The 24,860-nt window shown below is 49.6% G+C and overlaps 1 protein-coding gene across 3 annotated transcripts in view; it reads right to left on the reverse strand.

Moving 5' to 3' along the window:
- Positions 1-24,860, reverse strand: part of MYO7A (myosin VIIA) — a 182,621-nt gene that overhangs the window by 5,289 nt on the left and 152,472 nt on the right. For all 3 annotated transcript variants that reach the window (XM_075919509.1, XM_075919508.1, XM_075919510.1), the window contains 14 exons: positions 22,508-22,677; positions 21,647-21,837; positions 20,573-20,697; positions 19,377-19,534; positions 18,247-18,400; positions 17,383-17,538; positions 14,895-15,000; positions 12,550-12,663; positions 7,831-7,918; positions 6,735-6,841; positions 4,714-4,899; positions 2,576-2,692; positions 1,487-1,570; positions 337-456 (listed from right to left, as the gene is read on the reverse strand). In XM_075919509.1, the coding sequence (XP_075775624.1) occupies positions 337-456; positions 1,487-1,570; positions 2,576-2,692; positions 4,714-4,899; positions 6,735-6,841; positions 7,831-7,918; positions 12,550-12,663; positions 14,895-15,000; positions 17,383-17,538; positions 18,247-18,400; positions 19,377-19,534; positions 20,573-20,697; positions 21,647-21,837; positions 22,508-22,677 (1,876 nt within the window). The remainder of the gene's footprint in view (positions 1-336; positions 457-1,486; positions 1,571-2,575; positions 2,693-4,713; positions 4,900-6,734; positions 6,842-7,830; positions 7,919-12,549; positions 12,664-14,894; positions 15,001-17,382; positions 17,539-18,246; positions 18,401-19,376; positions 19,535-20,572; positions 20,698-21,646; positions 21,838-22,507; positions 22,678-24,860) is intronic.

The raw sequence follows: 24,860 nt of genomic DNA on the forward strand, positions 1-24,860 counted from the left end.
GCTGTGCTTCCATTTCAGAGTCCATTGGCCCAGATGCTCAGGGATAGGCAGGAGGGCTGAGAGGGTTGTTGGGCTCCTGGGCAATGTGGGGGAGGGAGGCCTGGCTTTATGCTCCTAGTAGGGCCGGGGGCCTTGGACGGGAGGGGCAGAGCTGGGAGCCTGGGACCTTGGGTGCACCTGCCGCCTTTGCCCCCCATCAGCAGGCCTGGGCATAGGCAACATGGCATGAACAGAGGATGTGGAGCCTGAGCGTGGCTTTGGAGATCCACCCTGCAGTTCGTTCCCCCCCTTGTTCCCTGTGCTCAGTGGCTGCCCGGGATGCTGGAGCTCCCTTACCAGTGACGTTTCACAGAGCAGTTTGCTTCCCCGCACCAGGTTGCCGATCGTTATGTGAAAGTACGTGTTGCCGCTGCTCCAGTTGGAGATCTTGGTGAAGGGGTGAGTCGTGAGAATATCCTAAAAGGAGCAGAAGCCCAGTCAGATACTTCAGTGGCTAACTGCCCCCTTCCCTCTGGGCTGCCCACCCCAGCAAACCCAAGACATTTCATGAGGTGAGATGGTTCCACCAGCCCTCACCCCCAGAAACCGAGAGGTGAGAGTGGGGGACACCAGCGGCGTTTCTTGCCTTTTTCCTATAATCTACAGCCCCTATTGGAGACAGGAAATAGAAGGAACAGAGGTCTGAGCCACCGGGCAATTCTTATGTGCTGACAAGAAGGTCATCTAGCTCGGCTCTTCCCTGGGTCTAGCCACAGCTCTCTGCTGTGAATGAAGGAACCGGTGCTTTACCCAGCCTCGGTTTCCATGTTCCAAGCAAGGGTGCTCCTAAGCCTTCTGCCCTGGGAGGACGATTCCACAGCATAATGCGGCTCAGTGTCTGGGAGTTCTTCCTGATATTCAGCCAAATTTGACTGTATCTTCATTTCATCCTGTCAGGCCTAACTGTAGCCCCTGGGATCCCTCTACACTACCCCCTGCTGTGCTGTGTACCAATGCCAGCAGTCTGTGGTGGCTCCCTTCCTCATCATTTAGCCAAGCAGGTCCTGTGAGACTGGGTACCTAACACCGCACTGCATTAAACGGAAGAGCCATTTCGCTAGCCTGAGCATATTTCCTAAAGTGAAAACGGGATGGCCTGGGGCTTGTCCGAGCTGGCCCCTTGCACCAGAGCAGCCCCTCTGGGCTTGGGCTGACCCTCCTGAGTTCCAGGGCTGGGGCTGAACCCCCCCAACAGTTCTTTGCCTTCTGTTGCTAGTGGCTGACTTCCACCCCAGGGGCCTGATTTCCAAGGTGCTGAGTGCCTGCAGCTCCTGGAGACATAAGAAGCAGTGAAAGGTCGCTCCGTACCTTTGCTAATCAGGCTGTTTATATAGAAGCCTCACGTGGCTTCACCCACACGTTGCTAACATTTAGCCCTTGGAAACGCACAACCCTGTTGAACATGGCTGAGCCCACTGCGGGCAGGAACTCGGTGGTGTCGCCTTACCTTGGTTTTGGGGTCGATGAGGCTGACCCCGTGCTTGTTGATGGCAATTAAAAGGATCTCTGGGTAATTTGGCTCTGTGGTTTGCTGTGAGAAACGAGACAGAGCAGTCACATGACAAGGCCTCCCAGAGCGCGCAGCTCGCGACGGGGGGTCCCTCCACGCAGTGTGGGGGAAGGCGCGCCGCTATGGCGAGACCCCTGCTGCGTTTTAGCTCGCCCCGGTTCGCTCTCGAATTTAAGGAAGCTCCACATGAATTAAGGTCTCTTCACTGCTACGGTAACAGCTATCCAGCTAATGGAGAGATGCCCCTCCCCTGCCCCCTGAGGTAGCGATTGGCAGCTCTAAGTTCCTTCTTTTCCACTTCTTGCCCTCCCTACTTTGCCAATGGAAGCAGGTGTCAGGGGCCATCCTGCCCTTGGACTGGGTGCGCTGGGAAGCCCCAGACGGCCTGTCCTTCCTTGGATCACCTCACCTTGATGCACTGACTCTCCTGCCCTTAGTGCCTCTGGGCCGCAGGAATCCTGGCCCAACGCCACTGCTCCCCTTTGCTCTACCTGCCTTCTGCTTTACTTTACTTAGTGCTGGTCAGAGACGCGGTGCACACACTTCTGGGGACTCCGGCCCAGATGCTCAAAGGCACGGAGGCACCTAACTCCAAAAGGCAGTAAATGGCTTTCAGGATCCTACAGCCCAGAGCCAACATGCGCAGAGGTCATGCTGGCTTCCCCACACACCCAGCCATTCTGCCTCTCCCTTGTCTGGGAAGGGCCAAGAGAAGGGGTAGGGAGTAAGACAGGACAATGAACTGGGACACAGTGAGGTCCCTTCCTGGCTCATCCATCGACTCCCCCGGCTGACTATAGGCAGGGCGCTTAAGGCAGAACTTTCAAAAGCTCGCAAGAGCCCAGCTCCCATTGAAAGTCTCATACTCCCCTGTGCTTCAGTTCCCCATCTGCAAATTGGCAATAGTAGCTTTCCCTCCCACACAGACATGCTGTGAGGACAGATCCACTCTCGACCACGCTACAGTGAAGAGCTGTGACAGCGGTTCCTGCTCCTGCCAGGGGACACAGCCAGTGAAATCTGTACCTTCACTTCAAAGAAGGCCGATCCAAACGTAGGCCATTTGAAGACAATCTTTAGAAAGGCAAGCTTGGCTTCTTCTCTTGTTTTGCCTGCGTGCTTATTGAAATACGCCACAATAGACTGCAACAAAAATGAGTAGGGGGTTTGGAACGGGTGCCATATGAAGCGAGATTAAAAAGACGGGGAGTTTTCAGCTTAGAAAAGAGGAGACTAAGAGGGGTATGATCAGGGCCGGCCTGAGCCATTTTGGCGCCTCAGGCCCGGGCGCGCGGCACCACCCCTGAGCGCACGGCACATGCGCGGGCCCACCCGTGGGGCGCGGGCCTGCCCCCCCAGGGATCGTGGGTCCGCTCCCGGGACGCTCGGCGCTTACGCAGGTCCGCCCCGGGGCGCACGGTGCATGCGCTGCCCAGTCCAGTCCAGCCACTGCTGCTGGCATGTGTGCCGAGCCGTGCAGGGCCCCGCGGCTGTGGGGGGAAGGGCGCTGCTGGCCGGCACTGCGGGGCCGGCGCTGCAGGAGCAGGGCGCGCGGCGCCTGATGGCAGCTACAATGGACGCCGTGCACCCCTTACAGCTGCCATCAGGCGCCCCCCATCGGTTGGCACCCCGGGCAGCTGCCCGGCTCGTCCACCCCTCAGTCTGGCTCTGGGTATGATACAGGTCTATAAAATCATAACAGGTATGAATAGAATGAATAAGTAAAAGTTATTTACTTGTTTCCATAACATAAGAATGAGGGGTCACCAACTCAAATTAATAGGTAGCAGGTTTAAAACAAACAAAAGGAAGTTTTTCTTCACACAGCACACAGTTAACCTGTGGAACTCCTTGCCAGAGGATGTTATGAAGACCAGGACTTTAAGAGGGTTCAAAAAAGAACTAGCTTCGTGGAGGTTAGGTCCATCAATACTTAGCCAGGATGGGTAGGAATGGTGTCCCTAGCCTTTGTTTGCCAGAGGCTGGAAATGGTGACAGGAGAGGGATCACTTGATGATTACCTATTCTGTTCATTCAGTCTGAAGCACTGGCATTGGCCACTGTTGGAAGACAGGATACGGGGCTAGATGGACCTTTGGTCTGATCCAATATGGTTGTTCTCAAGTAAAGGCCAAGATGACATCATTGAAGGGCTTGCCAGACAACCTGGGAACTAGGCCATTTGAATACAAACAGCATCTTGCTACACAGATGTCATGTTATTTCTGCCACAAAGCATTAGACTTTGCCATCCTGTCTGAACAGAAATCCACCATGCCCTCCCCTGCACGTTAGTTATTGTGCTAGTGCAGACACAGGAGCCTGAAAACACCTCACAGGTTATTTTTTCCATTATAAGCCATGACAGGTTTGAGTATATCCACAAGGACAGTCTTGTGGTGAAAGCCCTGGGCGAGCACATGGACTATCTGGATCCAATTCCCGGCTTTGACACTGATTCCCTCTGTGATCTGGAGCAAGTCACTTCATCTCTCTCTGCCTTGGTTCTCCATATGTAAAAGGCAGGTAATCAATCTTCACCCCCTTTGTCTGTCTTGAAGGTAAATTCCTTAGGACAGGACTGTCTCTTGCTATGTGCTTATGCAGCACTTCACAAAGCGGAGGCCTGATCTTTGCTGGGGCCTGCATGCTCTTGTAATCGTTACAAAGCTATCTGTGGTGTGGCTCGTGAGACATTTTGGTTGCCGTTGCCCATGCGCAGGGCTGCCAGGGTCTGCTGGTTTCTGTCCCTGTCAGTTTCACTAAAGTGACACGCACGTAAAGCAAGGGTGGGTGAAGAGAGGTGCGTGCTGATTGCACACAAGACTGACTGAGAGCTGGGCGCTCCCTCTGCATCCAATTCACGCTTCTACGGTTTAATCAGCATGCCCCGCAAATTCTAGGGACGCAAGCGCAGTTAGCAAAGCTACCCTATCCCAGGAGATCATCTTGGCTACAACAGTCTTGTGGCCCACTGAGATGGAGGGCCAGTCATGGGGCCCCTCACTAGCCTAGGTTGCCTGTCACTGGCATAGATTCTGTTACATCCCCAGCAAGGGCTTTAACTCAAGCTGTGGCACGCCTGCTTTTTAGCTCTGGGGGTCCCTAGTTCAGTCCCTGGTGTGTCAGACAGGACGCTGGCTCTTATCAAAGCCATTGCTTACCCTTTTCCAGTCGTCCGGAGAGAGCTGCCGGAGAAGATCCTGAGGCACCAGCTCCTTCAGGAGCTTGGGGATGCTGGGGAAGTAGGACTTGTCATCCTCAAACTTGACCTTGTAGATCAGAGCTGCCAGCTGTAAGACCTCTTCCCGGGTACACTTGTGGTAGCCACGCAGGTACTTTGGTAATTCCTAGACAGGAGAGCATTTCACATGGTAACGGGGAGGCCACAAACATCTAGGTTCTCAAAGACATCCTTGTGTCCTGAGAGACAGAATCTGCATGAATGACAGCACCAAGCCGTCCCAAGGCAAATACCAAACAGACACTGGCTAAAGGAATCTCCATCACTGAAGGTATTTAAGAGCAAGTTAGATAGACGTTTGTCAGGGATGATTTAGATGGTGTGTGGCCCTGCCACGAGGGTAGGAGACTTGACTTGATGACCTCTTGAGGTCCCTTCCAGTTCTAGCATTCTATGAAATCTAGCAGGTCAGCAGCTATGGAAGGAAGCTGTCCAAAAGCCGGCTGCTGTAGTGCAGTGATCTTCAGCCTTTCCCAACCCACAACCCAGCCCCCTCCTGGAGCTCCCCTTCCACTTAGCCCCTTCCAGCTGCACAGGAAAAGCACAATGATGGTGAGCCGGGGGGGAAGGAAGTTGTGAGACCCAGACTGAGACCTGTTGCTATACTGTGGCGAGGGATCAGGACTTGATACAACCTTGCCCGACATCTGGAATGCACCCAAGTCTAACAGCTTTGGGGATCTGAGTGAAAAGCATGGCTTTTTAGAGATGGGCCCAACTAAAACACTGGCTCTGCACAGCCTGAGCCTTGGTGATGCTCAGATCTGAACCTGACACTCAATATCACAGCTGGCCCAAAATGAGGGGAACCAAAACCTGTCCCCTAGAAGCCCACGAGAACTGTGGATAAGCTGGGACCTGATTCTGAGCCTGGCTCTTGTGTCAGGCCCCAGGCCGGCAGGCTCAGCCCCAGTGAGTCTCCCCCTCTGCACTGCTGGTGGTGGGTGAAAGGCAGCTGAGGCCTTTCCTTGCTTTATTTTACACCTGTTTGTTTCCTCCTTCAATTACTCACTCTTCTGCCCTCTCAGCCTGAGAATTACAGCCAGCTACTTGAGGGGTACCTTACACCACTGTTCAACTCTTACAACTGTTCAACTTTGCCGGCTTGGGTGGAAAGGTTTGGCTAAATCACCAGCTCCAGATTAGCTCAGCCACCGCTAGATGCTCATCCCTCAGCCAGATCCCATAGACAGCGACCGTTTTATCTCTCACTCAAACACACTTTGTCATTTGCCTTGGCCCAGAGGAGCTTAGCTGTTGAAAGGAGCCATGGATGGAGAATCACCTCTGAATTTGGTACATAATAAGAGTAATCTGGAATTTTTTTTTTTGAGCTTCAAATCAAGCTTTCCAGTTCCCCTTTAAGCCATATCACCTCGAGAACGATTTACCAAGTACTCCTCGTTTGTCAACAAGAGCATTTATGACATCATCAGCAGGAGGCATGCTTGCATTTGAGCAACCGTCTTGTGGAGAATGACTGTAATCAACAGTGTGCGTGTGAATTTCACACCCAACAGCAGCTGGACTGACAGCCCAGGAGAACAGAGAACTCGCGGTAGCTGCAGAACTAGTACAGCACTACAGCAGCCATGCCACATTCTGCCCTGCCTCTGGTACTCCAACCTGTCACCAGCGCAGATCACCTGGACATGGAAACTGAAACGTCTCGGGGGTTACTCTGAACGTGGGTTCTTTGCTGAGACTGCCAAGACAAAGGCTAATTAATGCCATTGACCCATGGTTTATAATGACCACAGCTGGACTAACACCTCCAGATGACTTAGTCCTCCTAACAGCCAGCCAATGGAAAACTCTTTTTGTCACTACTGGCATGCATTGGATTTGAGCTATTGATGCAGGAGGAAGAAACCTTTTTACCCCATTACTAGTTCCCTGAGTCGCTCAGACCTCCCCCAGTATTGTAAACTCATGGAGTACCTGATAATAGTGGAAGATGGAGTCTGCCATTGAGTCCTTCCCAGGCATGGTGTTTGTCCACAGTTTTTTCATGAAGAACACTTGGTAGGTGAGAGAAGGCACTATACCTGCAAAACAGAATCCATTCAGCATTGACGAGGCTTGTAATAAACGTTTCAGCCACTAGATGGAGACCTGTATAATAGAGAGGCTCCCCTGTCTGGAGCAATTCAGGGTCCTGGCTGCAAGGTGGCTCAGGGATGAACCCACGAGACTGTTAAAGGCCATGACTCAAGGGCAGAAGCAACAGAGTGGCTGCCTAAATTGTTCTATGAACTCTTAATTAATGCTCTTCAGGCTCTCACTTCAATAAGCACTGACTTCGCTAGCAAATATTGAATGAAAAGAGGATGGATTTACTTTCACTGCAACAGCATTACAGTATATGAAGGGGATTTCTGGACAATTACTTGGGGCCAGTCAGTGGGGCTGCATTTCAGCTAGCTGCTAAAAACTACAGAAAGTTTCTGTATCTGCCAAAGCCTGGAGAGCAGCCACAAAACTTTAACCTTCATGGGAAGTCATTTATTTGGAGGCATGGTCTAGTTTATCTCTTCATGGCCAGTTCTCGGCACCTGTGAATTGTGTGGGCACAAAAGATTCTTGAGTCCCCTAACAGAAATTGGAACAGGATTAACGTGGATACTGTGAAATTACTGAGAGTCATCGGGGCTAATATAAAATCTTAAAGATGGTAATACGAAGAGAAGAAATACTCTGTAACTGAATGTCTAAAGAGGTAGCACTTGGAGGATTGGTTGGTGTGAGCTGTGGTGCAGTTCTTTCTAGAAGCTATAAGTAGCAAGAATGAAAAGCTTGTCCAATGCCCATGGATGGATCATTTCTTAAGTGCAGAGTTGCTATTAATAGGATTCACATACACACACACAAAACCCAAGCGTTACACTGACACAAACATTACAGATGCAGTTTTCATCACGGTCTTGTGGGCAAGAAGAGCCTTTTAAAATTGGTTTCAATGGGCTCTATGAGATCTCAGACCAGGACTGTACCTGGGGGAGGAAACAGCAGCAAAACAGAAGAACAACATCATTACCATCTTTTGCAGGTCTTGCTTTCTTTATCCAGTCTGTAAGATGTCTGACAAAGTCAAAGAAGAAATCTCCTTCAGGGACACTGATCACCTACGGAGAGACATCCCACGTTTAATAAGACTAACCAAACAATAGTCTCCCTGCCATGGAAGAAGAGACAGGAAATCAACAGCTTTCGAATTAAGGCATATGTGTATGTGTGTGGGGGGGGCAGGGAACAAACATTTCTGAGTTTAGTTTTTTTTTTGGCCAACCCTCTGCTGCTGGAGAATAACTGCTTCCAGTTTGTCTTGTAGTGCTTTGCCCATGCAGGGTTTAAATGTCTTAACTGGTAGTGAGGTTTCCACTTGTCTCACCATTCAAAAGCTATTGCTGGACTAGATGTTCCTATGCTGCCCTTCACCTAATATCATCTAGTTATTCCTAATTATCTCCTCTTGCAGTGCCTTAATTTCCCTTCATCTCCCCATTGCTTCTCAACAGTTGTTGCATACCACCTTCACCATCAGCTACTAGGACACATGGGTTGCTCACTGAACTTTTCCTCAGAAATCCATCTCTCCAGCTGCATGCTTATCCTCTTGCCCCCCTCAAATAGGTCACAATCTTCTGGGTCCAATATCCGAGGTCTGGCTGGATCAGAGCCATGTAGGATGGAGTTATCAGCACCCTGCTTTATGATGCCTTGGTTTATGGAGCTGACAATATCTTTGCTCTTTGTGGCTGATACAGTAAATAATTGCCTCCGCTTATTCAATCCACAAAGCATTTCTACACTTCTCTGCTTTTTGGATGATTTAGCCCCACAGAGCAGTCAAAAACCCAACAGAATGTTAGGAACCCGTAGGAAAGGAACAGACAAAACAGTAAATATTATAATACTGCTATACAAATACATAGGAGGCCCCCATCTGGAACACTGCATGCAGGTCTGGTTGCCCCATCTCAAAAAAGATGTATTAGATTTGGGAAAGGTACAGAGGAGGATTACAGACGTGACGAGGGGTATGGAACAGTTTCCATATGAGGAGAGATTAAAAAATCTGGGACTGTTCAACTTGGAAAAGAAACAACTAAGGGAGGGACAGGATAGAGATCTACAAAATCATGACAGGAGAAAGTGAATAAGAAAGTGTTATTTAACCCTTCTCATAACACAAGAATCATAGAACACTAGAACTGGAAGGGACCTTGAGAGGTCATCAAGTCCAGTCCCCTGCCCGCAAGACCAAGTGCCATCTAGATTGGGGTGAGCAGGAATTTTTGAAGGGGGGGCCACTCCAAGATTTTGGAAAGTGGTCGAGGGCCACACTCTTCCATGCTATTAATGGAGGAAGTGCAGAGTCTGGGATGGAGGTTGGGTGCAGAAGGGAACTTGGGGTAAGGGACTGGAGTGCAGGAAGGGGTGTGGGATCTGGGAGTTTGGGTGAAGGTGGTTGTGACCTGGGGCACTGGACTGGAGTGTAGGGGTCTGGGTTGTGACTTAGAACAGGAAGAGGTTGTGACCTGGGGCAGGAGTTTGGGGTGCAGGAGTTTGGGTTGTGACCTGGGGGAGGGTATTGGGATACAGAAAGCGGTACAGGGGTTGGATTGGGACCTGGGGCAGAGGATTGGGGTGCAGGTTCTGGGATAGGGTATGGGTGCAGGAGGGGGGCAGAGGGTTTGGGATATGTGGGATAAGGAGTGAGGAGTGCGGGGCAGAGGGTTGGGGGAGAGAGGGACTGGAGTGCCAGAGGTAGGCTCTGGCCACGAGACTTACCCGGGGGTATGTCTACACTACAAAGTTAATTTGAACTAGTGGACGTTAGTTCGAATTAACTTTGATAGGCGCTACACTAGCGCTCCGCTAGTTCGAACTTAATTCGAACTAGCAGAGCGCTTAGTTCGAACTAGGTAAACCTCATTGTACGAGGACTAAGCCTAGTTCGAACTTACAAGTTCGAATTAAGGGGTGTGTAGCCCCTTAATTCGAACTAGTGGGAAGCTAGCCCTCCCCAGCTTTCCCTGGTGGCCACTCTGGCCAACACCAGGGAAACTCTATTGCCCCCCTCCCGGCCCTGGACCCCTTAAAGGGGCATGGGCTGGCTACGGTGCCCGTGCCAGTTGCAAGCCTGCCAGCACCCAGCTAGCAGACCCTGCACCTGGCACGGCTCGAGCCAGCCACCCGATGCCCCCCGGCCCTCCGCCTCTTCCCGGGACCAGGCTGGCGGCTCCCGGGAGCTTGCCCGAGACCGCAAGAGGAGGGCACCCGCCTGGTCTAGTGTGGACATCGTGGACCTCATCCACGACCTCTGCACTAGGCACAGGAAAGTGGCCGTCTAGGGCAGGAGAGCTGCCAGCCTGGCCACCCAGGAGCAGGAGTGCATGAAAATCAAGGTGGTCCACTGAGACCCCCGACCCTGAGCCCTGAGCTTACAATGGCCGTCCTGGGTCAGACCAAAGGTCCATCTAGCCCAGTAGCCTGTCTGCTGACAGCGGCCAATCCTAGGAACCCTGGAGGGGATGGACCGAAGACAGTGACCAAGCCATTTGTCTCATGCCATCCCTCTCCAGCCTGCCACAAACTTTGGGCAGGGACACTTCTCCTACCCCCTGGCTAATACCACTCCATGGACCCAACCTCCATGACTTGATCTCACTTCTCTTTAAACTCTGTTCTAGTTGTAGCCTTCACAGCCTCCTGCAGCAAGGAGTTCCACAGGTTGACTCTTTGCTTTGTGAAGAACAACTTTCTGTTACTAGTTTGAAGCCTGCTACCCATTCCTTTCCTTTGGTGTCCTCTAGTCCTTCTATTATGGGAACTAATGAAGAACTTTTCTTGATGCACCCTCTCTACCCCACTCATGCTTTTGTAGACCTCTATCCTATCCCCCCTCCGTCTCCTCTTTTCTAAACTGAAAAGTCTAAAATTCAGTCTAAACTGAATTAACTAATTCGAACTAAGCTAGTTCAAATTAGCGCTGTAGTGTAGACATACCCTGGGTGACTCTGGGCCAGCAGCCCAGCACATTTCTGAGGCAGCCTTCCTGCCTGCCCTGCCCCTGCACAGGCTGCAGGGGCCATGTGTGTGTGTGTGAATAATTAGGAGCCTGAGGGGTATGGTGCTTCATATGCTCCCTGTTATTCAAACAGACAGCTCCCATTGGCCAGAAACTGGTCAACAGGATTGTGCTGGGGGTGAGGACAGCTCATGAAGCCTTCTTCCCCTCCCCTCCAGGCTTTCAGTTGTGCAAGAGAAATGGCCTGGCAGCCACTTTTCTGAGTGCTGCGAGCATGGGGTGAGGCAAGCAGGGAGCCTGCCTGGGGTCCCCTGCTGTGTCCGTGGGCCAGATCTGGTGGCTTGGCTGTATTTTTGCCGAGCTCTTATCAGGATCCCTGATAGATGTCTATCTAACCTGCTCTTATTATCTCAAATGAACACAAGCAAGTGTTTCTTCACACAGTACACAGTCAACCTGTGGAAATCCTTGCCAGGGGATGTTGTGAAGGCCAAAACTATAGTGGAGTTCAAAAAAGAATTAGATAAATTCATCGAGGACAGATTAATGGCTATTAGCCAAGACAGGGTGCAACCTCATGCTCGGGCGTGCCTTGCCTTTGCTTGCCAGAAGCTGGGAGTCAATGATAGCGGGTGGACCACTCAAGAGCAACAAGAATGATTAAAGGTCTAGAGAACATGATCTATCAAGAAAGTCTAAAATAACTGGGCTTGTTTAGTTTGGAAAGGAGAAGACTGAGAGGGGACATGACAGCAGTTTTCAGGTATTTAAAAGGGTGTTACAAGGAGGAGGGAGAAAAATTGTTCTCCTTGACCTCTGATGATAGGACAAGGAGCAATGGGCTTAAACTGCAGCAAGGGAGGTTTAGGTTGGACATTAGGAAAACTTCCTAACTGTCAGGGTGGTTAAACACTGGAATAAGTTGCCTAGGGAGGTTGTGGAATCTCCATCTCTGAAGATATTTAAGAGCAGGTTGGATACACATCTAACAGGGATGGTCTAGACAGTACTGGGTCCTGCCGTGAGGGCAAGGGACTGGACTGGATGCCCTCTCGAGGTCCCTTCCGGTTCTAGTGTTCTATGATTCAATGATTGCCTCTTTCTATTCATTCCCACTGAAGTACCTGGCACTGACTCCCATTGGAAAACAGGATACTGGGTTAGATGAACCACTGGACTGACCCAGTGATGCTGTTCTGAGGTGCAACTGGCATACAAAATGTTACAGGGCAGTGCTCTATGCCTTCTGCATGCCAGCCAGGCCACAAGAGTCAAGGGGCAGGACCAGGCCCTGAAGCTGTTGAGTGGGCTCTTCCAAAGCGCTCAGCCTGGACCGAAGTCATTGACTTGGGATGGGACTGACGTGAACTGGAGCAGTTAGCCCATCCATTGCTGGGCGCTTTGAAGAACCCCATCTGACAGTCTTGTGCTGCCAGCTCCCACAGGCCCAGCCCTGCAGCCCTCGCCCCGGCTGTCCACGCTCCCGTTAGTAACCCCTTGGACTTCAATGGAATGGGGCTTGCAGGAGGGGGCTGCCTGTACCTATGAATAGAAATCTCCAGGGGTCAGATCCAGGGAGGAGCTTGGGAGCAATGGACCAGGCCCTTAGGAGGTGTCAATGGGCATAGCTCCACTGGCTTCAGCAGAGCACCACTGGGCACATGGCGCAGCAAAGGCACAGAGCCGCTTGGCCAGTGGCCGATCATGTCGTGCGCCGCTCACCTTGTCAGAGATTTTGACGAAGAGGCTGAAGCCCTCCGATGACTTGAGCAGCAGCCTGCTGGAGATGCTCTGGCAGAAGTCCTTGGCTTTCGTGCTGGACTCCACTTCAAATGCCTGCAACGAGAGGTTGAACCCCTATCTCAGCCTCCTTTTCGCCTGCTCTCGCACACAAGCTTTGCTGTCCTGCTGAGGTCCAGCATGGCTTCTCTGGGCAGTCTTCTGCTCCTCCCCCTCCCACCCAATGTGGACACACCCATGCCTTAGCTCAAGGGGAGAAAGGAGATGCCTAAGGTCTTCCTACTTCGGCAGCAGGTTCCAGTTCGTCTCTCTCTTTTCTGAGCAGAAGTCAGTGCTTGGGTTTTGCTCCTGCTGCCTCAGAGATTCAAGGCTTTTCCTCGCACTCCCTGGGGTCACTGATACCAGTGGTCACTGATTTGGGGCCCTCCCACTTTGGCCCCAACCTTCAGAGGTGCTGAGCAAGCTGCTGCTCCCAACAACTTTAGCTGGAGTTGGAGGTGCACCGCATAGGAACAAGGTGCCCCATGTTTGCAGACAGAAGCACCAACTTCCTGATTTCCCAGGGTGGTCAACCCCCACTTTGTCCCTGGCTCTGCCCCCAGTCCACTCCTGCTCTGCCCTCGCCCCATCTCTTCTTGTCCCATTCTGCCTCCTCCCCTGAGTGTGCCCCACCCTCCTTCTGCTTTTTCTTGCCTCTGCTCTTCCACTCAGCTTGCCTCCTGTACACTGCTGAACAGCTGACCATGGCGCGTGGGAGGTGCTGGGGGAGAAGGGGAGGAGCTGATCTATGGGGGTACTAGTGGGGGCTCAGCTATTCTTGCAGACACCATTATATCCATGCAGAGCCCCATGTTGCACTACACCTGTGCCCAGCACCCAGCTGATCATGCAGCCTTCACAGTGCAGATTCCCACTGGTCTCTAAATCCATGTCCCCAAGGTGCTGCCTTCAGGCTTCCCCATGGTGTGAGTACAAAGCATTATCCATATCTCTAGTCACATATAGAAAAGGTTCTAAAGACATAGCGTCCCAAGGTGGCTGCGAAGATCTCCATGACCGACTAGAACACACGGGGCCACCTTGACAAAAGGGATACCCTCGATCGCCTCTTGTGTATGCCCAGCTTTGCACAAGCACTCACTTGTGTGTGCATTCATCACCTTCTATCTCTTGTGCCAGCCAGCAGCAGTGTTTAGATGTGCACATCCATACAAGGTGGTACGTGCATCTCTGCAGTACTACTCACTAGTGTGCAAGAATGGCACATGCCGGGAACTGCACACTGAAAGCTGCTCATGAATAACTGTTCTTATTCATCTCCATGAGCATGCAGGGTGCTTAGCAGGCAATAAAAGACATGCTGCCTGCTGCAAAGAGCTGATAGTCTAGTTGAGATAAGACCATGAAGGACCGGGACGGACACTTCCATGTGTGGGGAGATCTACTTAAATCAGGTCAAAATCACACATTTTTCCCAGATTAGCCATGGCATCAATTGCAGATTTCACAGCTGTGTTGCACATCTGCAAAATTTGCTATTTATGGCATGACCAACCAATGACAAATATGTGATTTCTCAAACTGGGGGTCCCAATATGAAAGGGGGCGGCAAGCTTATTGTAAGAGGGGCCTAGTATAGCCACCCTAACTTCCCTGCTGCTGTTGGAGGCAGGGCTGCCTGACGCTGGGCATCAGGAGAGTGACAGCAGCTGTCTGAGCACCCCGCTCTGAAGGCAGCCAGCAGCAGCACAGATGTGTGGGTGGCAAAACCACACCATGTCACCCATATTTCTCTGCTGCAGCTGGTGGTGGCACGCCCATCAGAACTGGGGGCCCAGCCAGCAGCCATCACTCTCCAGTCTGTCTTCAAATCTGTCAGAGACCAGATTTCAGGGGGGAATCGAAATGTCATGGTCTGTGACGTGATTTTCATGGATGCAAGTTTGGCAGAGCCCTACTTTGACGGGGAAAGGCTACATGTTTTCATATTGCACATATTGGGTTTGTTCTGTTTATAATCAGAGGTGACTTTGGTCCTACCTCCCCACTCCTAGAGTGACACTGGTGTCAATCTGAACTTCACCAGCGGAAGAGGAGAAAGAAACAGGATCTGTGTTTTGAAAAACTGAATTGAAATGCAATGAACCGAACTGATGTTGGTTTTGATCCATATAGCTAAGCATCCACATCTAGGACAGGCTACTGCACTCCAGGCATGCAAACCTAGCCCAAGCCAGAACTGATGTTAGCTTAGGCTGGACATTAATTAGAGAAAACTGAAGTCTGCAGGCATTCTGATCTCCCCCCTCCCCCACCCTCTTTCTTACCTCATCAGTGTCATCGGGGAAGTAAACTTTGTGGAAAATTTGGGTGGTTTTGTGTTGAATTGCCTCCACTTCAACCAGATGGGGAGGATATTTCCTGGATCCATTCCTGTAAGACAGGAGGTTTACAATGAATACAGCATTAGTGAACGCACTGCTTATGCATTGATATACTGTACTCTACAAAAACAGACCAGTGTCTTCAATAAGGATCTAATGAAACCTCACGAGCAACACAAAATGGAAAAGGTTCTTACATGGAAAATGGTTTTAGCTCAGGAGCTGGAAAAGGGCTCACCCAGCAACCAAAAGGAGGACACAGTTGAGAAAGGATTTACCAAGGTCACTGCTATAGTTAGGTACAGGAATGAATACATCTCGTAGTTTTCATTTCCACCCTAGTTTCCCACAGAATGGCCATGGACATTTGAGCAGACACTGGAGGTTGAACCTCTCTAGTCCGGCACCCTTGGGACCTGACCGATTCTGAACCAGAGAATCTTCTGGACCATAGGAGGTCAATACTGTCTAGCAGAATTACTAAAATATCCACTACTTACTGGGCTGTTAGAGGACATTTAGGGCACGTCTAGACTACATGGCTCCATCGATGGAGCCATGTAGATTAGGGTTGTAGACAAAGGGAAATGAAGCGGCGATTTAAATAATCGCTGCTTCATTTAAATTAAAATGGCTGCCACGCTGTGCCAATCAGCTGTTTGGCGGCACAGCGCGGTAGTCTGTACGCTCCGCGGTTGACATCAAAGGCATTTGTTAACCTCCCCGGTAAACCTCATCCCACGAGGCATAATGGGGAGGTCAATAAATGCCTTTGATGTCGACCGTGGAGTGTCCAGACTACAGCGCTGTGCCGCCAAACAGCTGATTGGCACAGCGCGGCAGCCATTTTAATTTAAATGAAGCGGCGATTATTTAAATCGCCACTTCATTTCCCTTTGCCGAGTTAACAAATCTACATGGCTCCGTCGATGGAGACATGTAGTCTAGACACACCTTTAGGGGTAAATTAGAGCTAAATAACAGCACAGAAAACTGAAATCCAGACCTGGTGGCTGTAAACAAACTTTATGAGACTGCAGGGAAACTTGGCCACGCCCATGAAAAGTGGACATCCGGCTCACTAAAATCATTCTGGACCAAGGATATTTCTGGGCCAGAGAGTTCTGGACTAGAGAGGTTCAACCTGTAGTCACTGCATTCTTTTATTTTATTATTTGTTTTGTGGTAGCACCCAGAGCCCATAAGCAGATCAAAGCTGCATTATGCTAGATGCTGTACAAATATATGACAAAAGAATGGTCCGTCTCAAACAGCTGACAGTCTAAGTGTATGATGAAAGACGAAGTGGCTACAACAAACAGAGAAAAGGAGCTCAAGGTTACAACCAGTGAGACACAGTTATTATCATAAGAAGCTGTCACAGCAGCCTAGCCACGGAGTAGATAAAAGGGTTAAGCAGCACTCTGGAGGAAGATCATGTGTGTTGATCCCTAATTATCAAAGTTATTGGTACATTGGAAATGCATGGCTAGCTAGACTAACACTGCTTGGCTTTCCATGCAGAGATGTCAAAGCCCTTTATTAAAGGATGGCAAGTAAAGTTATCCCCGTTTCATAGCTGGGAAACAGGGACAGAAAGGTGAATGGGGAAATTTTCAACTTGCATTGAAAAGCAGCGGGTTAGGCGCCTTTAACATTGCCCCAAAGGGATGTGCCCAAGGTTCAATAGTCAGTCATGGCAGAGACAAGAACAGAACCCACATAACCCAACTTTCAGCCCAGGGACTGGTCCACTGGAGTGTGCTGGATTAGATAGAAAGATGCTTAGCATGATGGCTATGTCTACACTGGCATGATTTTCTGCAAATGCTTTTAATGGAAAAGTTTTCTGTTAAAAGCATTTTCGGAAAAGTGCATCTAGATTGGCAGGACGCTTTTCTGCAAAAGCACTTTTTGCGGAAAAGCGTCCGTGGCCAATCTAGACGTGCTTTTCCGCAAAAAAGCCCCGATCGCCATTTTTGCGATCGGGGCTTTTTTTGCAGAAAACAAATCTCTGCTGTCTACACTGGCCCTTTTGTGCAAAAGTTTTTCGGAAAAAGACTTTTGCTCGAACAAGAGCAGCATAGTATTTCCGCAAAAGCACTGACAATCTTACATGAGATTGTCAGTGCTTTTGTGGAAATTCAAGAGGCCAGTGTAGACAGCTGGCTAGTTTTTCCGCAAAAGCAGATGATTTTGCGGAAAAACTTGCCAGTCTAGACACAGCCGACGTGTAACCCCTCCCCTCTTCCTCAGCCAGCCAATGCGAACAAATGGCATGGGCTGTGCAATCAGTACATGTGTACATATGTAACACACACACACACACACACACACACACACACACACACACTCACTCACTCACACACACACACTCACACTCTCTCTCTCTCTCTATCTCTCTCCCCGAGAGCAATTTCTGGTACCATACCTCAGTGCTTTCTGTAGTCTCTGCATGCAATCAGGGGCTAGGGGGTGATGCTTCCGGGACTGGAGAAACCTCTGGACATGGGGCAGGAGGATGTTGCTAGGAGGGAAAAGGCCTGTGCACAACCAAAGCAGTTCCCAACCCTTCTCTTCACTATACCTTAAAGAAACAGATAGACAACAGGAAAATCAAACTCACTGCAGGACCACTATCTTCTGGGAAGTTCTGGGTCTCAGTTAAAGCCCTCTTGACATGCTCTGGCAGTGTAAAGGGGCCATCAATGGACTTTACCCTACTTTCAACACAGCCAGGGTGGGGTAAGGGACTTGAGCACAAATGGGAATTCAGGCCTGAAAGCTCCTTATTGCAAGCCTTATGACACTGACACGAATGTTAGTAATGGGGCTACATATACATCAGAAGGCAGAGATTTTAGAGAGAAGATTGACCAGCACTGCACAACTGCAGAGAATGGCCCTTGGTACTGAGGTGGAGGAAGAAGCAGCAAGGTTTAGACCTGGGCTGGATGTCTGGGTAAAGAAAGAGGGAGGAGGCCTAAGTGACCAGAAGGATGGTGGTGTGATCCATAGCTACAGAGAACAGGTGGAAATTTAGATCCTGTTACATTTAAATTGATGGCAAAATGTCCACCTGGGAGGAGATGTCATTGAACCAGAGGGAAATGCAGGGACAGAGGGACAGAAACAAGCCCAGATTGGCGTCATCAGTACAGTAATGGTCGATTAAGTGATGGTAAAAGTCCACAGAGAGAACTGAAGACTTCTGGGCCTCCCCATTTTGCAGAATCACCACAGTCAGTCTTCCGTTCCCGACACAGATAGTTACACGGGAAGGAATGACTCTTACTTGATGTGGTTGTCAGTGAGCTGCTTAAGGATCTGAGAGTAGATTTCATCTTTCAGCGGTTCAGCTTTCAAGGCACCTTCAAATATTTGGTCTGTGAGCTCATTGACTGAGCGGGTTCTTTTGGATGGATAGTCACCCATGTACTTCAGCACAGGTGCATGGCAGCAGTCAAGGATACACTAACAAGGAGGTTTAGGGGCCTGCTTCTGAAAGTGACCCAATTAAAAAGTTGCTATGCATCACTCCCGAGGTGGCTGCATGTTGGTGGTAGATTCAGAGTTCATCTTTACATGTGCATTGGGATCCTTCTGAATAGAACCTTATTTGTCATTTTGCTTTCATAGGCTGCAGAGACTTGGCAGGGGAGGTGGGGGAACATGTAGGGCTAGAATGGGTGTGAACCTTTCTTCTGGTCATGTAAATGCCATGAAACTATTATTATTCATGGCCAGATCATCACTAGTGTAACCCACACACCTACTGGGGCTCACTGTCCCATGTAGTGGCACTTAGACCACTTACAGTGAGAGATAAGACCAAGGGAGCTCTACAGCCTAAGCTGAGAGCCAGCTGGCTTTGTAACTCAAGCTCCTCCAGAGGTCCCCAGTTCAAATCTGCCCAGTGGGAGTTCTGGGATTCCTGCACCTCCTCTGAAATGGCTGGGAGCTCTGGGGTTTCCTCACGGCCAACTGTGGCTGCACTGCTGCAGGGTAGCCCCTCACCACCCACCGTGGCCGGTGAAGGGGTGAAGGAAACCCTGCTGAAGGAAGCCCTGCTGCCAGCAGCAAATGGGAGGTCCGGTGTGCCCCCTGCCAGGGACCTCCGGGGAACCCTTGCTTCCTGGATGGTAGGAGCTGCTACCCCCACCCACCCTGCAGTGGCTGACAGTTGTGGGGCAGCCCCAGGGCAAAAAATGTCACAGTCTCTGAAAGTCTCAAATTCTGTGATTTCTATGACATAATGGCAGCCTTACTCATGAGGCATGGCCCAAAGTCCATTGAAGCCAATGTTAGTCTTTCCACTGAGTTCAGTGGACTCTAGGTCAGCCCCATAATGTGACTTCCTTGGGCCAGGCCTCTCTGTCTGTTTGAGCCATCATGCGCGACCCTTCCACAGCACTGGCAGGATATCAATGAACGCCATGCAGGCTTCCTGGGACAGCTCCTCACTGCCCAGGATCTTCTTCAGCAAGGGCTGCTTGATGGGCTCTCGGGTGTAGCACCACAGTTTGTCTTTCCCTCGGTTTTTGGTGATCATGACCCGGCTCAGGGTGTGCTTCGGAGGCGGCCTGATAGCAAAAACAAAGCAACGAGAAGTCATGGAGAGATTACGATGGATAAAACCCACTAAGGACTTGACACAATTTAATCGGGGGAAGCTGCAAGTAGCTCTATGGAAACCAGCTTCTGAACTAGGGCCCTCAGTTCTGCACTGGGGCCAGAGCCAGCCCGAGCCATTCATGCACCCCAGGCCCTGGGAGTGCGGCACCGCCCCTGGGAGTGTGACACATGCATGGCCCTGCCCCTTGGCACATGGCGCCTCCTGTCCCCGGGCGCCTGGCTCCTGCATGGCCCCGCCCCCGGGTGCGCAACACATGTGTGGCACTGCCCCGGGCATACGGAGCATGTGCGGTGTCACCCCTGCCCGGCCCGGCAGCCCCGCACAGCACCCCGTACAATGGGGCGCCCCGGGCGGTAGCCTGGTCAGCCCGTAGCTTGGGCTGGCTCTGATCGGGGCACTCGTATTGGGTCCAATCCAATGCCCACTGAGGTCAACAGGAATCTTTCTGCTGACTTAACAATCACTGAAACAGTCCTCTAGATGCCTAGAGCTGGTGCCAGGCTCTGGTTTATCTGGAGTTCACACACAGCACTTGTCGTACCAGAAGAGACTAATGGTTTTTAAAGAAAAGGTTGGGCAAACACCCGTGTGGGTGATCAAAGGATACTTGGCCTGCCTCAGTGTGGGGGCTGGATCTGATAATTTTTCAAGTTCCTTTCCAGCCCCACAGTTCCATGATCCTGTGTAATGTTCTACACGTATTCCAGGGGCCTCAAGGCCAAAAGGGACCATGAGTTAGTCAGGCCACCTGAATAACATTGGCCATTACATTTCATGGAACAATACTTCAACTTCTGCTGTTCTGCTGGCTGATACACAATATGCAACTCCCTAAATCGCAGCTGTAGTCCTGTCAGGCTGCACACGCTGAATTCTACAGTTTTCTTCTAGTAATCCTGAAATGCAGCCATCAATTGGGCTCTGCCTTGTGAATGGAACCATGTCTCTTATGAATTCTGAAGAGGTCTTTTTTTAAAAGCTTCACCTAAAATAATCATAGGAGAACTCTTCCAAGGTGTATGGCTTCACTCTTTCTTCGCTGTCTGAAATCGCCAGCTGGGACGTTCTAATAACATCTTGCCTCTGGTCAGGGGTCATCGTGACTAATGCCTAGAGAATAAAGGAGTCACTGTTAGTCAATGTGTTTTAGATGAATTAATCTTGATGTGTCCAGAGAGTTGAAACAGCTTAAAAATGAAAAAAGACTGCAGATCAAAGAAAATCATGCTGAAATGAGAAAATAAATAATTAACTTCAAACTGATAAACAGCAACAACACTCAGCCTTGGAGGAACTAGCTTGTCTCATGCATTTCTTAGTAAATAACATAGGGAGGGATCTCAAAAGTTTCCGCCTCGTGGATCACATCTGAAGAGAGAACATAGTTTATGGACCCCACTTTCCTTTCCATTCATAGCTGCATAGACGTCTCCTGCCCAATATCATCTTCAAAATTCAAGCTGCAATAACATCTAAGAATTCAACCATATTCTAGGTCCAAAGCTGGAGATTTTTCAAACTAGCAAGCCCAGTGGAAAGGCTAACAGTTTGTACAGACAGATGAAATCTGGCTCTCTTCTGCTTCTGAGAACCTGTTAACTCTCTTAGGCCAGGTCTACACTAGATCCTGCAGCTTGGGTTAAGGTATGCAACTCCTGTTAGATATAATATGTATTTGGAGTTGGCTTACCTTAGTGCGAGCTTGGCAGCGTCCCCACGGTGAGAGGCTGACAGAAGCATATGCTCCCATCAGCTTCCCTTACTTCTCCTAAAAGGAGGAGGAGAACCTGACACTGGCGGGGGTGTGCTCTGACTTCGATTTAGCGGTTCTTAACTAGACCTGCTAAATCAAACTACAGAAGATGGATCGTAGCAGCGGCAATCTTCTGTTTAGTGTAGACCAGGCCTTCGTCATTCTTGCTTCCACTGCATTATCTTCATCATCAGGGAGATTATGGGCCTGATCTAACCTTTAAAGTCAATGGAACGACTCCTTTTGACTTTGACAGATTTTCTATCAGGCTCCTGTCAAGCTGCACTGTCCCTTAGGATAGCTTACCACAATCTCCAGAGGTGGCATGGTGACAGTCGGCAAGACATAAACACAGTCAGTAGGGAAATCTCCTCTCTGTTTGGTCCTTTCATTGACCCCATTGGCCCAGCCCGAGTTCATGACATGCTCGCCAGTGTCCTGGTCCAGAACAATCAGGTCCCCTTTAAGGAAGCTGAGGAATCCAGAGTCTTCTCCCACTGCAGCAAAAACAGCTGTTGTTATTTCCAAACACCCCTTGGAGTAAATACACCTGCCTGCCTAAACTATCACTGGGAAATCCAACCCTAAAACAGGTGATTGCTAATGGTGAACAAATACTACTTACAGAACTGCATAGGCTGGTATGTACTAAGGGGCCTAGGGGAGTGACACTCCCCAAATCCCTTTGGATTTCAATAGAAATCGGATGTGCAGCTCCCTCAGGAAAGGAAAGTCCCACCCTAAACAAAGGTCTGACACTGATTTCAAGGCCAGAAGAGACCACTGTGGTTATCTCATCTCACTGCCTGCCTAGCACAAGCCATGGAATTTCATCCAGTAATCCCTGTAGCATGCCCATCCCTTCTGGTTGAGCTGAAGGATGTATTTTCGAAAAAGATACCCACTCCTGATTAATCAAAATGGCCTTGCAAGTCTTTTCCTTCTCTAGTATCTATGATTCTAAATAATGAAGTCCAGGGTTCAATTTTAAAAACGATACAGGGCTAGCCAATATAGTATTGTAAAGTTGATCCCTGGGCAGCTTTTGCATATGAATGCTGCTCTTCCAGGAGAAGCAGGCAGCTTCCCCAGTGCCATATCCGAAAGACTGCCTGCCCTAGAGCCAGAGGATTTCTTTTTTGCCTTTGGGTTGATCAGTTTACTCACCAGGGTTTGGGTTGTCTTGGAGAGTGACAACATACTTTGATCTTTTCCTTAATCCTTCTAGAAAGGTGACCACAAGGTCCCGAATGTCCTCTGCATTATTGGAGGTGAAGGTGTACTCATCCCCTTTGATGGTGGCCAAGGTGAAACTCTGTCCTTGGAGCTTCCCCCCTCTAAAAGAGGGATAATAGAAAACACATTCATTAAAGTAGTGTGAAACCGAGATCTGAAGGGAAAGGGTCACAATATGGGCCAAAACATGCAGGTGCCACACTCCCAGTCATGGGGACAAACACGCACTTCCCTGTAGATACACACTCCTGGGCAAGTGCACATCTGTGATCCAAGCACACACACATTTTGCTGGCACAACACAGGTGGGAAGTTTTGAAAATTTGGCATTAGCATGAAGGCAAAATAGGCTCACAAATTCCCAGGCCACAAGGGAGCATTACGATCATTTATCCTGACCTCCCGCATAATGCATGCCAGAGGTCATTTTTGTTTTCTGGGTTTGGAGCATGGCTGCTTTTGTCTGACTGAGCATGCTGAGGAGAAGGAAAGAAGAGGAAGAATGCTGATTGGGAAGGGGGAAGGAGCAGAGCAAACCTATAGCCAGAGGTCTAATCTGAGAATCTTTTAAGTCTCTGTTTGTATAGTGCCTAGTGCAATAGGACTAAGACTCCTGGCCCGTACGCTATTAAAAGTTATGGGGAGAAACCCTGCTGTGGGAGAAATAATTCTGTTTGTAAATAAAGCAATTTATCCTTTACTCCCCCATAATAGAAATTAGAACTTGTCTGTGCCTGCCAGAAACCAGCAAGAGTATCACAGAAGTTTTCTTTAATATACAAAGCAAGGTCAGGTGAGAATAGAACTGCTATCTGACACTGGTCCCTGCAATATGTCAGAAATGGCCTTGAGGTTCAATTCATGTTCAGTATGAATGCAGTTCTCTTGATGTGTTTCCAGAATAGGCTTAGCATCTGCATTCTGTTCTGGCTCTACGGAGTCTTTCACATGTGTACAGGACTCAGGAAAATTCCATAAGCCCATTAACACAACACAGAGCGAATTCTACCCTTGGACATGACAAAGCTGCTCTTGCTTCACTAGTGGAAGCTGGAAGTACCTCCAAGAACACGATCTGGCTTTTAATTATTCATTTGGGTGGTTGATATCATAGCAGAGGACATCTGCTAGGAGATGCTTCCCAGTATAGCCTTGTGGAAAACATCACATGCTTTTATTATCCTTTCTTTTCCCTGCTAATAGGGAAACCACCATTCTGGTTAATAGAGACTGAGACTAACATTGTCCATCTAGGGTTACCTATGCCAGACATTCAAATAAAGGTGGCTTAAGAGCCAAAGGTGTTGGGCATTTGCACCTTCCACTGAGTCAATTTTGGCCAAAGTGCATAGGGTGTCAGAGATGTACCAGCAGGACTCCAACTAGAAGGTATGGGCAAGTAAACTGATGTGGCAGAATCTGCCAAACAAACCGTAGCACCCCGTTGCTTTCAGCAGAGGAGACAGTAGCTGCTAAATCATCAGATGCTACTTTGATGTATCTCTGCATCCTGCCCTGGTTTAAGCATCCTACAGTGCACATCTGCTGTCAGGATATATACACAATACACCTTAAGTCAATATAAGCCACACTGACCTATGCACCAGTGTGGGCAGCGCTGGCTGTGAGAGAAGCTCTCTTGCTGACCTAGCTATTGCTGCTCACTAGGGCTGGAGTAATTATGTCAATAGACGAGCTCTCTCCTGTTGGCTTAGAATATCTAAGGTAACTAGGGAGGAATATAAATATATTGCTCGAGCATGCAGGGGAGTAATCAGGAAGGCGAAAGCATAATTGGAATTGTAGTTGGCAAGGAATGTGAAGGGTAACAAGAAAGGTTTCTGCAGGAATGTTAGCAATATTGTGATCAGAGAAGATGTGGGGCCCTTACTGGATGAGGGAGGTAACCTAGTGACAGAGGATGTGAGAAAAGCTGAAGTACTCAATGCATTTTTGCCCGTCTTCAGAGACAAGGTCAGCTCCCAGACTACTGCACTAGGCAATGCAGTATGGGAAAGAGGTAGACAGCCCTTGGTGGAGAAACAGGTTAAGAACTATTTAGAAAAGCTAAACATTCACAAATCCATGGGTCTGGATTTAATGCATCCAAGGGTACTGAGGGAGTTGGCAAATGTCACTGCAGAGCCTTTGGCCATTAGCTTTGAAAACTCATGGAGATCAGGAGAGGTCCCAGATGATTGGAAAAGGGCAAATGTAGTGCCCATCTTTAAAAAAGGGAAGGACAATCCAGGGAACTACAGATCAGTCAGCCTTACCTCAGTCC

The sequence above is a fragment of the Pelodiscus sinensis genome, chromosome 1 (assembly GCF_049634645.1).
Source record: "Pelodiscus sinensis isolate JC-2024 chromosome 1, ASM4963464v1, whole genome shotgun sequence".
Lineage (NCBI taxonomy): Eukaryota > Metazoa > Chordata > Testudines > Trionychidae > Pelodiscus > Pelodiscus sinensis.